Here is a 12,958-nt window from a genome sequence, read left to right as displayed (position 1 = left end):
TTCAGTTTTGCAGTTGCTTGTGAGACTTTGCCTCTTCCTAGCTTTGTGGTAGAACTGCATGCAGTTATTCCCATATGATCCTGCTGGCGTTTCCAAAGGTGTTGAGTGAGAAGTGGGCAAGAAGTACATTTTTTTAAGGCAAGTACTATAGTACAGTGTTTAAAAATACCCATTAAGAAGTCCTACCCTTCCTTTCCTTAAGCTTAAACACTCCTAGGCCCCTAAACCAGCTTTATGCTGTTACTACAGCTTGTGTTGCTGGTACTATTCTTCCTTTGTGCTTGGTCTTAGACAATCAATCCACATGACAAGTTATGGATACTAGTAACTATAAGAAAAGGCAGTAACTCTTGCATTGCAACTAAGTGTGGCAGTTCTAGGATTTTGTTTGTTTAGGAACTGCTGCTGGGACACACCTGTAAATGTGAATAAAGAAAATGTCTAATAATCCAATTTATCTTAATTTCTTGAGAGCTTTGGTGAAATCAGTGTTACTGGGAACAGTACAATTAGGTCATTGAAAGAATTCCTACTTAGGAGGAGGTAACACTAACTGCATAGCTGAAGGAATTTCTTCTCTTCTGAGTAGAAGCACTGTCTGTCTTTGTTACACTAGGGGCTTTCTTGAAGTTTTCAAAGTTCCTTAAGCAAAACAGCAGAAATCTTGACAAGCAAGATAAAAGAGCAAGTACAGTCTCCAAAACTGGCTTTCCTATTTTGAAGCGAGCTCAGTTTGGTCAGATGGTATCAAGTAGTTGGTGTTTTGAGGATACTCTGTGTATTGAAACACTGCTGCTATCCTGTGTTTGAGTTCTTCGAACGAACTCGTTAGGCATTTACTGCAGAGAGGACCTAACCCACCTCATTTCCGTTTAGCGCCTCAACGTCAGTTCAGTTACGCCCTGTTGTCCGTTGACGCGTACCCTCTTCTGCTGTTGCACACCCTGAAGTTACGTTTCCTCACGAGCAGGATAACTCGCACCATTCTGCCGCGTGAAGCTGCCCTCTCCCCACGCAGCACAGCCCGACGACGCTCGGAGGGGGCGGGCTGGGACCACCACAGCAGGCAGCGGCTCGGCCCGGGGCCCGGCGGCGCTCCGGGCGGCGAGCACCGCACGGCGCCCGGCTGGCCGGGCGGCGGCATTCGAACGTGCCCCCCTCCCGACAGCCCCCGCGAGCGCGCTCCGCCCGCCTTCCCTTACTGGCTCCGCGCTAAGCACTGGCTACTTCCTATTGGCGCGGTAGCCTTTCTGTCCCGCCCCTGCTCCTGATTGGTGCCTCCGGCCCGGGCGGCCTAGCCGGGCTGCGGGGCGGCTTGTGCGCCCGTCGGCCGCCGCCTGAGGCGGGGGCTCGGGGCGCCGGCGGCGGGTAAGAGGAGCTGTGCGGGCTCCCGAGGAAGAGAGGGGGCACCGGCTGGCTGCCTGCCGCTGAGGGGGGAGCGCCGCGGAGGCCGGCCGTCGCTCGGCGCGGTGTCCCTGCTTGCGCGGGGGGCGGCGACCTCTCCCTTCCGCCCTGCGGCGGGCGCGGCAGCCATGGCGCTGGTGCTGGCTCTCCTCAGGCGGGTGCTGGAGTACTTCGGCTGGCCGCCCGACCAGGTGAGACCCGGGGCCGGGGCGGGGGCTGTCTCCTGCCGGGCGGCGCCCGGAGACCCGCTAGTGCGGGGCGTCCTGTCCGCAGCCGTTGCGGTGACGGGGAGGAAGGGTCGTCAGCGCGGAGCCGCCGCACGCTTGCGGTAGGATGGGCTTTCCTCCTTGGGTACGGTTGGGTTTGTCGGTATGGGAAAGCCCGATTGGTATAATGAGACGCGCTGCCCGCACGTGGCATTTGGTGGGGTCACTGTTCTGATACAAGCCGTTCAAGGGGTTCTTTCTTCTCTGAACGGGAGGGGGGGGGGAACTTCAGCTGTTTTGCTTTTTTAAATGAAAAGCTAGATAATAATTCCCAAGTTGCAGTTAATTCTGTGTTTTCGGAGACCTGGGAAAGGTGTTGTATGGGAAACTGAAAAGGTTAACTAGTGCACTGTCAGGATCCGGTGTTAGAGCATGAGTTTCTGAGCAGCTCTTCAGTGATGGGTGTCAATAGCAAGGCGCTGCTGCAACTTTAGTTCTGAGGAAGTCCTTGGTTTATGTGAAACTGCTAAATTATCTCTAGGAGTAGTAGTTTGAGTTATCCTGGTTATTTTCTGGTTTCACTGAAGGGAGTTCCTGGTTTGGTTTGGGTTGGTTGGTTGGTTTGTTTTGTTTGTTTGTTTTTTTTACAGGCCATATTTTTGGAAACTCTTGTATTTGGCAGCAGTATCAGTCATACAATCAGAATGTGTCTTCCTTCAGCAGTCTCGTCGAGAAGGTGTTTCCAGCAGTTATATGCAATCATAAGGAAGTATCAGGTCAAGGTACATTAAACTTGTTTCAATTCTTTACTGATTTTTTTTTTTTCCCCAAGACTTATATAGATGCAGGTTTTTACTCAAATACATGCTTTTTCTTTTGTCAATATCTCAGAATATTGCTAGCTACTTCATATAGCTGCTACAGTCCTTGTTGGCCTTTGTGCTGCTCTAAAATATACTGGGTACAGGCTGTACCTTGGCAGTGTTTTGGAAACAGTCTGTTAAAACAGTGCAGGCCTCTTGTCCTGGTTTCAGCTGGGACAGAGTTAACTGTCTTCCTAGTAGCTGGTACGGTGCTATGTTTTGAGTTCAGTATGAGAAGAATGTTAACAACACTGATGTTTTCAGTTGTTGCTCAGTAGTGTTTAGGCTAAAGTCAAGGATTTTTCAGCTTCTCATGCCCAGCCAGTGAGAAAGCTGGAGGGGCACAAGAAGTTGGCACAGGACACAGCCAGGGCACCTGACCCAAAGTGGCCAACGGTGTATTCCATACCATGGGATGTCCCATCCAGTATAGGAACTGGGAAGTGGGGGCAGGGAATTGCCGCTTGGGGACTAGCTGGGTGTCAGTCGGCGGGTGGTGAGCAATTGCCCTGCGCATCATTTGTACATTCCAGTCCTTTTATTACTACTGTTGCCATTTTATTAGCGTTATCATTATCATCATTAGTTTCTTCTTTTCTGTTCTATTAAGCCGTTCTTATCTCAACTCACGAGTTTTACTTCTTTTTCCGGATTTTCTCCCCCATCCCACTGGGTGGGGGGAGTGAGTGAGCGGCTGCGTAGTGCTTAGTTGCTGGCTGTTGTTAAACCACGACACCTCTCTGGACTTTCAGCTTGAGAAGAGCATTGTAAAATTAGGTTAATCTAACTGCGTTACATTTAATAACATATAACTCTAAATTATTTAATACCTTTGATTGTAAGAACAGAGGGCTTCGATTTTGCTTCTCAGATTAAAAGGTATTCTGATTTTTAGGTCATATCTATTTGCCAAAAAAAGGAATATGGATCTACTCGAAGTGTTGTCCGTAGACTTGGGACAATTCTTTCCTTAGAGCCCTACCCCAGACCTTATTTTAAAGTAAGTGATATATTGTTATACATATGCTTCAACTATTTAAGTTTTCTAGTTTCTTAATGTAGTAATAGCTTTCCTGTTCTTCTTAGCTTGTGTAACTCTTGTGTTGCATCCCTTATGCTCACTGTTTTCAACTTGCTTACAGCACTGTTTAAAAGTTCCTTTTGCCAAGGCAGAAGCTTTAGTATGCGCTGAATCTGCTTTCTCTTCATACTTTTTGTTTGTTTGTTTTTAGCTTGTTCAAGACCCAGGTCTGTTGGGTAATAATGAGCAAAGCACCGCTCCAGTGCCTGTAGCTCCATCACTTGCTGATGTCCTGTGGGTGGCAAATGATGAAGGACAAGCATTTACTAGGCTTCGGTACGTAAAAGTAGAATATATGCATAAAAAGGAGTAATAAAAGTAACTTATCTCTTCTCTTCTTTGTGTTGTGTGGTTTTGTGTTTGGGTTTTTTTTCTTTTTTTTTTTTCTAGCCCTTTCAGGGTTCCAGCTAAACCAACCCTAGAAACATTTTGGGTTTTTTAGGGAAGCAGTTCCTGCTTACCTGGGAGTTCTTACTACGTATAGTATTCTTAGCTGAAAGATTTCTGAAATTGAGTACCCTCTTTTTTCCACGTAATAGTATATCAGATGCATTACTGGTAGTTTGTTTTCATTCACAAAGTACTTTATGAGAGAGGGAGTTTAAGGACAACTTGCATATTGCAACATACAATAAGATTATTCTTATCATTTTAGTTTACAAGCATTTTGTTAAATGTTATAAAGGTGAGAACAAGAAAAAATACTTGAATGTCTCTTTTTGACATTGATTACTGCAGTGCTATGTGTGTAAACCTTGATGGTTGCTTTGATGGAAAGAAAAATATAATTTATTTATTTAAAAAAAATATCTTTAATATAGTTTTTATAATTCTTTTTAGCTTTTACAGAATGCTAAAGGAAAATATTTTTACAATTATAAAGTAGTACTGTGAAATGACAGATTATCCAGGAATTTGCAGACACAAATAGTATACAAGTCTTTTCTGCCCCTGACTAGAGAAGAAATAGAAAGTTGGCTTACTGTTCCTCTAAAGGATCTGTTCAAAATCAGAGCATGACTCAGACAGAACCAAGATTAAAATTTGGACATTCATATTGTCTTGTACTACATCTGTATCGGACAATGTAATTCTACTTCATATTAGCACCTGTTTGTCTGTGATCTTTGTGTTGTTTGCTGGTAACAAAACTGCAAGAATCTGGTGAAATAACATGCTTTTTGTTAGAGAAGTTTTGAGAAAGCTATGCTTCATCTTGTGATTCCTGAGTTGTTACTGTTGAATTATGGAAGGGTTTTTTGCAGCAGCTGTCAAATACTGGAAGAGTAAGAATATTGTTAAAAGGAACTGTGGCCTGTTTTGTTTTGCTTGTACTGTTCTTCAGTCAGTCTGATTCACAGAGCCATAAAAGTTCATTCTTTTGTTGTTTTCATTCTTTCTTCTTCCTCCTCCTTCTCTCCTGGTTCTGTGGGATGTTTTTCAAGAACAAGTATTTTAATTAATACCTTTTTCTTCTAAGCCAGCATGAAGAGCAAGGGGTTTTGGCAAATCAGAAAGCAATGCTGCAGGTCTGATTTGAAGTAAAAGGATGATTAATATAAGGGAAAAGGTCTGGGATTGTTTCAGTCAAAACTTAGTACATCTTGAATAAATAAAGTAAATTTAATCTTTTTCTTTGTTTAATAATTCGTTTGCACTCATTTTAAAGTTATTTCTGCAGGCACAGACTTGAAACAATTTTTAAAATTAAAACCTGAGACTTGTAGCACAATTTTCTAATGCAGTCTGTGTTCATATGTAGCTTACAGAAGATGAGGTTCTTACTCTAAGTGTGTATTAAAATTTATGATTATTCTCCAATATATGTTCTGAAAGATTGTTACTTCTTTGCTGCTTGTGGCGTTTATGTTGTAGAGTTTGATAAATGACTAAAATGTGTGAAGCCTAATTAGGAGGTCACTATTATTTGACTCTCCCTGCCTTTCATATCTACTGGTTTAGGTAGGGAGGAGGGAGATACACCTTTATGGTGTCAGTCTAATAGTTTTTGAATAATAACAGCTCAATCCTGCATTATGACCTTATGATCTATCGCTGAGTAAATTATCTGACTTTTTTATGATGCCTTTTTAAGGATCTGCATTGTACTTGAGCAAAGGGAGACTTAAAATATTTTTAAGGTTATGAGTAGTTAAAAGTTTAAAGTTTTTTTTAAATAGTTTGCAAATTTATGTCTTGCTGAATGATGATAACTTGCTTGAGCAGAGAGTGAGTAAGTTTTGAGATTTCCAGTGTTGGCTCAGCCTTTTGAAACTGTGTTTTGTTGCTTTCTAGGACTGAATTATGGATAAAAGAAAAAAGTACAGCTTATCGTGACCTACATCCATCTACAGATTCAACACAAGGTGTTCCAAAACACAGTACACAAAAAGACGGTCATTTTGATCAAGCAGCACTCCAGAAAATTTCTGCGCTTGAAGATGAGCTAACCTTTCTTCGTGCTCAGATTGCTGCAATTGTTTCAGCACAGACATTGGGAAGCATACCATCACGTAAGCCCTTCTGGTTTGAAGCAAACCAGTTTTCCTTTTTTTGCTGTAGAGTTCCTGTTCACAGCTTGCCATGTCTGATATTGATAGAGAACTTCTCTAACTGAAGTTACACCCACTAAATGTATAGAATATAGTATTTTATTTCTCTCTTTAGTATTTGGCACCTCTCCTCTTCCCCCAGCAACCCCCCTCCCCGTTCTATTTTGTGGCCTGTTTACCAATTTCGAAGGCAGTTGATTCTAAGTGATCTTTATACTCATTTCCATGTTTGTGAAGGAGCTTACTAACAACACTATCTATAGGCTACCAGTTACTGTTTAAAAAAAGTTATAGACCATTAATTATCCTTTTGGGGTTTTGTGCAGTTTCTGACAAGTTATCAAAATAATGGATAGAAAAAGTATTCTAAGTCGGACTCAGGCGCTAACAAAAACAAATGCAGCAAATAGGTGTGTCACTAGAGTATCAAAGGTAGAAGTTCATACTGGAGACCAACTATCTTGTGACTTTTTCTTCCCCTTTAAAAGTTTTGAGGTCTTGATTGTCTTACTTGCAGACTAACTCCACTGTGGTTGTTGAAATACTTGGGCTGGTGCGAGGTAGTTACCTGTGTGTGCTATTGTGAGGCACCTCTGTGATACAGTTAGCTGTTCTGTTGGCTCTTCTTTTGTCTCTTCTCCGTTGTGCTGTGTATGGTAGTCCATTTTACATGTTTTGTGGTTACCTTTGCTTTTGCTTCATGTGGGTTATTCTAACCTTCAGACCATTGAGAATGAACTGTATGTATTAGCATGCTGCTTTGCTGTTGGAGTGCTGCTTTGCTGATTTATCTAGTGCTTAGATTGAAGACACAAATGGGGAAAATCAGAGCGGCATAAGACACCTCAAATTCATTATTCCATGAGTTCTGAATCTGTGGCTTTGAAATTAAAAAATGTTCTTTGTTTTAAATGTAATTCTTCTGTGGTATAATGCATGAGGTATGTAAGGAAGTGCTTTAAGAGGGCTGTGTTATCTTGACTTAAAGCTGAGTCATCCTGTATGTTGCTTAATATTGTTAATTGAAGGTATACTGACTAAAAATAAAATCACTATTTTTCTTTTATAACTGCATCCAGAAGCCTTTAAAACATTCAGCACTCCAGATGGATTTTACCCAGTGCCAGCCATGACTTCTACTCCATTGTCCGTCTCTCACAATCACTTTGTAATTCCCTCGCCGCCTCCTCTTCCTTCTGGTCTACCATCTGGTGTTGATGCTAGTAATTCAGCAATTGAACTTATAAAACAACGTCGTGCAGCAAGAAACAGTGGTTCAACTGCAGGTGATAGTGCTGATCACCAGAGCACAAAGAACATTCCTAGTATGATGGATGTCTTGAAAGACCTAAACAAAGTTCAGTTGCGAGCTATTGAGAGGTAGGTTGAATTGAATGTGTATCTGAGTAAGCCAAGACTACATAAGCATCACAGCACTTAAGTAGCACCAAAGAACACCAATGTGAAACATGATTTAATGAACAGCTGCTGACAAACTAAAGTTGGCAACTTCTAAGTTCACAGCTTGGAATGTAAGATACTTGTGACATGGCTTTTGGATGCATTTAAAACATGCTGAGTATCACATCATTTAAAACTAGTCTTTTGCTTTAGTATACAAATCTCAGGTTGGTGTCTGTATTGCTATTTGGAGATTTCTTACAAAGTTGCCTACACAGTCACAGAAAACTGATCTGAACAAATTAAGTTTTTGGATTCACTGTGAAAAGACAAATCCTTGGGGAAACATTGGAGAACTACTGTTAGCATACCCAAAGTATCCTGGTCCTAGCTTTGTAGCGTTAAAGAAAATACATGCTGTATCTTTTATTGAAAATGTTTCATAAATTTGATTCAATATTGCAGTTGGATTATAGGTATTTTTAATGGTGTACTGGTTTGATGGTAAGCACAGTTGACATGTTAAAAAAATGCATTACTAAAGACTGCAATACCTCTTCAGGTCACTGTTGCTTTGCTATGCTAGGTGTAATAGAGGCTGTCAGATGTCTTTTCTGAACTTCTTGAGTTGAGAAAGTATATAAGAACAACTGAGTCTGTAATGAATATTTGGAGCTCTTGATGTGGGAAGAATGTCACTTACCAAAACTTAATGCATTCTTATTTCAGCATTTTCTTAACTGTGAGCTTTATCCCTGAAAATAACTAGCACAAGTGTTGGGCAAATTATCTATATGCAACTCTAAAGCATATCGTTACACTTTTGATGACATTTTCACAGTAAATAAAGCAAATATAAAGTGCACTTAGATAAACCTGTGTGTTTCTTTATATATGTTTTCTTCCATATAATTCCATGTACAGTGAGTGAAGAAAGTGAAATGTTCGGGTTGACAGTTTTAGCAACCATCATGTTGAGCAGAGGCATAATTAGTAGTAAGTGGTAGCTGTGCATCTGAAATGCCTTTCTGGATTTAGGCATCTACCTGTCTTCTGAAGGTAGAACTTAAGTGAATAATGAATTTATATTGTTGGAGGTAGTAATGATGATCAAAATTGCTATAATCTTTCAGGCAGCAGTCTGACATTAGTTAATGTGTGCACTGTAAAGGGAAGACCTCTGCTCTCAGAAGTTGAGAGCCTGAAGATCCCAGTTGCTACCACTCGAACACTAGCCTGCATGTAGGGGAAGTGCTCTAACAGCTTGGTTTTATAGGAAGGGTGAACTCAGTCCTTTCAGGTTTCGTGTTAAATGACATCAACTGTAACTGCCAGACTTTGAACTCAGTGCTGTCAGTGTGTATTAACAGGTACAATTCATTGGCCTGAAGATGGCACTTTACCAACAGAAGTTGGAATACCTCTAGAGTTTTTTTTTCCTCAATATCTTGATGGTTAGGAAGTCTTATGATTTCTTTTCTTGGGCTAGTCACTAACTTCCACATTTATGTTAGGTTTTGGGGTGCAGGTGCTGTTTTGATCTTACATCTCTTTGCTATCTTTTGATTTTTAATATGATAAGAACAGTTTTTCTAAATTAAAATACAAACTCTGCTTTGTAATTTTTGCCTATGAAATTTTCATATTTGGATGCTCAGGTGCTCACTTGGAGAGAAAAACTGTCTTTGAAGCCTTTGTGCCCAATCCGATGATAATTTTTTTTTATAATGAAACAAGTGTGGTTTATAAATGGTGCTTTATGGTCATCTGGCTGCATATTTTACTGGAACAAAGTGGCTGTTTTCTTTGAATATAATTGCTCTGAGGAATTTCGTAAGTTTGCTCTTTCTCTTGAGACCACAGAAAGGCATGCTGTTCTGAACTTAAAATTAATGAAGTTTAAATCCAATTATGTTCACAATGTTTATGAAATATGTTAATGGCAATCTCCCACTAACATACCTTAATATAACTTATAAATGAGACCTGCTATGAAAACTGCACATTTTGTCTTTTTTTAGCTCATTATTTATTTGCAGTGTTTTAATACTTTGTGTTGATTTACTGCCATTTTTCTTTATTGAACAGCATCAAGTTGTATTTTCAAGTTAAGAATCTGTCTGACAAGTTGTTGGGTGTACTTGTATTAGTCTGATCTGGTGAATTGCTGTCAAATAACATTAGCAGCATTATTTGTGTAATCAGGGATTTATTAGGATAGGGTGTATACAGAAGTTGCGTCTCTAGATTGTGGATCACTCAGTACAGGATTAGGGGCAGGAGACAATACTTTTCTTTTTTTTGTAGGTCACCTGGAGGTACTCCTCTTTCTAGACCCCAAAAGAGGCAAAGTTCAGATTGGGATCCAGTTGCTCTACTAACTCATGCACTAAAGCAGAAATTTGCATATAAAAATGGTGAAGAAGATGATTCCATGGACAAAGAAAACCGATCTTTTGATAGCTCCCCGTTTTCTAGTCCAGAGATCCCACTGGTATGTTTTTATATAAGAATTTGTTTTTATGTTCTTGAAGTGACTGCTCTTTTTGTGGATAGTTGCAGGGTTTTCACAAATCTACAACTTCTCTACAATGTTTTTAAGCCATCAGCCTAGGCAGTTTCTTTTTTCAAGTATAATCAAGGCAGAGAATCTCAAAGATTAATTATTTTGGGTGGATTTAGACTGGTAAATACACTTCTAGATGTGCCAAGAGGAAAAACTTAGAAGACAGACTTTAAAAATTCAGCTCATAGTTGATTGAACTATGGACATCTGCTTGATGGTAACTGGCAAGTATCCATGACTAGAAACTACTTATTGACTAATTTTACAAATAAAGAAGCTGGGAAGGTACAGAGAAGTCTGACTAACACATGCTATGTGTTCAGAAATGAAAATGAAAGCACTGGCTGTAATAGTTTTCTTTGAGGTAGCGTCATTTTCACACAGTTTGCATTTTTAACCAGAATGAGATGTGATTCTGAATGCTGTTGCAAAGCCCATGAAAAATACAGGTTTTGCTATGAACAAGAAAAGCGTGGTAGACAGAGCAATCAGACTAAGGTAGTTCTGAGCGCTGGTTTCTGTAGAGCAGCCTGTGCAAGCTACTTCAACAGTCCAGTAGTACTGTTGGTTATTTGTTAAAGACCTCCACAAACCTCAGAACTGCTTAGATGAGATGGATAGAAAGAGGTGGCAGTAATTTAAACTGTGTCTCTGCTTAGCAATTCTATCTTTGTATCTTAAGAATGAGATAAAGATTTGGACTGTGGCGTTTGTTAGCCTAATGGAGGGAAATAATAATGCAAAACATATCATGGCAATCCAGATGTTCTTTGAAGTCAGCCGCTTACACGCGTGGCTAGCTGCTTGGCTGAAAACATAAGGAAAGCCAAGGTGTGTGTTTCTATTTCCAGCTATAATGATTTTTAAATTTTTTTTAATTTCAGTTGCCACAATGATTCTGCAAGTGAAATGTAGCATATATTTTACAGACCATAATGAGTCAACAGCTCTGGTGCAGTCTTAATAAATTTCCCTGTTGACTTTTTTTTTTTCCCCAAAGGAAAAATAAGAAGCTTGTTAAAAACAGCCAGGCTTGTATTTTGAATGCTGCAGACCATTGCATTGCATAGCTGACATACCTGATTCTAGACACAAAGATCAAAGTCAGATCCTGAAACAGCTTGTCTATAGAAGAGCTTTCATTCCAGGATCTAACAGCTGCATTATAAAGTGCTGGAAGAGAGACTGCTTAAGGCCACCATATTCAGAAGTAGATACAGAAAGATAGGCTTTTTCTGGCTAAAGCAGAATAATCTTAAGAGCTTGTAGTCAAGCCTCTAGTTTACCCTTGAGTGTTTTGAAGAATAAATGTACTTAAAGGAATTGCACAGGCTTACCATTTTATTCTTCCTATGTTAAGAGAAGTGCAAGAACTTTTCCAAACTGTCTTTATTGTAAACATCTTCTCATTCAATTGTCTTGGGTATAATTTTGTTTTAACTATGTCCCTGCTTCCCAGGTTGGACGTTGCAGTCTGAAGGCAAATGCAAAATCTAGCCTTATAAGAACTGATGAAGTTAAACAGGTACCAACATGGAAAGTGAGAGCTCTTATTTAACTGATGGAGACTTCTGAGGAAACTTCATAGTGTGTACAAGTGGCAGGTCCTCTTTGAAACTGCTGTAAGGTGCTGTAATGTTTTCTAGAACATGTGTCTCCTATGCTATTGAAGTTCAGGTGTTGCAGGCTTTGTAAAATTGCCTCTTCCTTCTCCCTAGTTTCCCAGCAGCCAAACTTGTGGATGTAATGCTTTTATGAAAAGCACAGAACCAAAAGAAGGCTTTTATTGCTATGGAGCAGTGTGTTTGAAACCTGGGCAATGCAGGAAAGAAGTGTGTGTGAAAGAAAAATAATTATTGGTGTGGCAGCTGAGGTGTGTGGTCTGTTTGCACTCCAGTGTAAATAACGAGGAAGGGTAAACTTGAAAGTGTGTTTATATACAACTGACTGTATATAATGGTAGCTAATACTGTTTTATTAGAATGGTATAGTTGCCTCAGTTTTCCTTGCAGTTTGCTGATGCAACTCCGTATTCCCTGTGCAAACTATTCTAATTTATTTTGGGTCAGTAGATGAACTTTTATGTTTGTGAAGCCTTGTTGTGCTGTGAGTAAACTACAGGTTGTCTGTTAAATGCCCATATTATGGGGGAGTTGTGTTCTGAGATAAAAAAGACCTTGTAGAGAGATCTGCTAGCACATAATCTAAATTCCATATGTTAAACATTAAATCCCTCCTTAGCTTCTCCATATGAAGTCTGTTTTGCTCACAAGAGTTTATAAAATAAAATTTCTGTTACATCATAGATGTCTGTGGTAGTGGCATTTTGTGTTGCAAACTAACTTTTTTGTTAAGAACTGACCATATTAGACAACTTCTTAATTAAATTGTATGATATGAAATTAATTAAAATAGAGCTTACATTTTTCCTGCCAGAGTACTTAAGAGTCCCTTATTTGCAAATTTATTATGATCCCCTGCTTACAATAGCTGCCTTCACTTCTTCTTTTGTCTAATGATCCTGATGTATAAAACGAAAATCCTATCAATTAGACTGTTGAATATGTCCCTTGTATGTCCTGTGTCCCCCATATTTCCCTGCTCACTTACACAGAGTAGACTGGCAGATGGATTCCCTCTTACTGCTGAGTCTTATTTGCACAATTGTAAGAAATTACTGTGCAAATCCCATACTTCTGTTTTAAAAGTTGTCTTTTGTCTAAAACTGGAGCTTAAGTGACTTGCGATTTTATGCTTCTAAAGTTATGTCTTCTAGATGTTTTTTTCTGAATTGAGTGATTACTGAACTTTATCACATTCTCCCATTCCTCTCTTGGTTCATAACAGTTTGACCTTCCCTTTTGCTCCACTTTCAAAATACACAT

At 39.8% G+C, this 12,958-nt stretch overlaps 1 protein-coding gene across 1 annotated transcript; it reads left to right on the top strand.

The window, feature by feature from the left end:
- Positions 1-1,295: 1,295 nt before the first annotated feature.
- MTFR2 (mitochondrial fission regulator 2) lies at positions 1,296-12,378 on the top strand. Its single transcript, XM_075035783.1, has 8 exons — positions 1,296-1,595; positions 2,261-2,392; positions 3,369-3,473; positions 3,706-3,830; positions 5,850-6,067; positions 7,186-7,486; positions 9,815-10,001; positions 11,533-12,378. Exons 1-8 carry the CDS (start codon positions 1,533-1,535, stop codon positions 11,629-11,631), a joined length of 1,230 nt encoding a protein of 409 aa, XP_074891884.1. The 5' UTR covers positions 1,296-1,532; the 3' UTR covers positions 11,632-12,378.
- Positions 12,379-12,958: the final 580 nt, after the last annotated feature.

Source organism: Buteo buteo, chromosome 9 (genome assembly GCF_964188355.1).
Source record: "Buteo buteo chromosome 9, bButBut1.hap1.1, whole genome shotgun sequence".
NCBI classification, from domain to species: domain Eukaryota; kingdom Metazoa; phylum Chordata; class Aves; order Accipitriformes; family Accipitridae; genus Buteo; species Buteo buteo.
This window is presented reverse-complemented; position numbering and strand designations above follow the sequence as displayed.

Excerpts from the sequence above, each read along its gene's own strand:
- MTFR2 (XM_075035783.1), top strand. The coding sequence starts at position 1,533 with ATGGCGCTGGTGCTGGCTCTCCTCAGGCGGGTGCTGGAGTACTTCGGC. Across the intron at positions 3,474-3,705 it reads ACCCCAGACCTTATTTTAAA|CTTGTTCAAGACCCAGGTCT; the intron begins GTAAGTGATATA and ends GTTTGTTTTTAG. Across the intron at positions 7,487-9,814 it reads CAGTTGCGAGCTATTGAGAG|GTCACCTGGAGGTACTCCTC; the intron begins GTAGGTTGAATT and ends TTTTTTTTGTAG.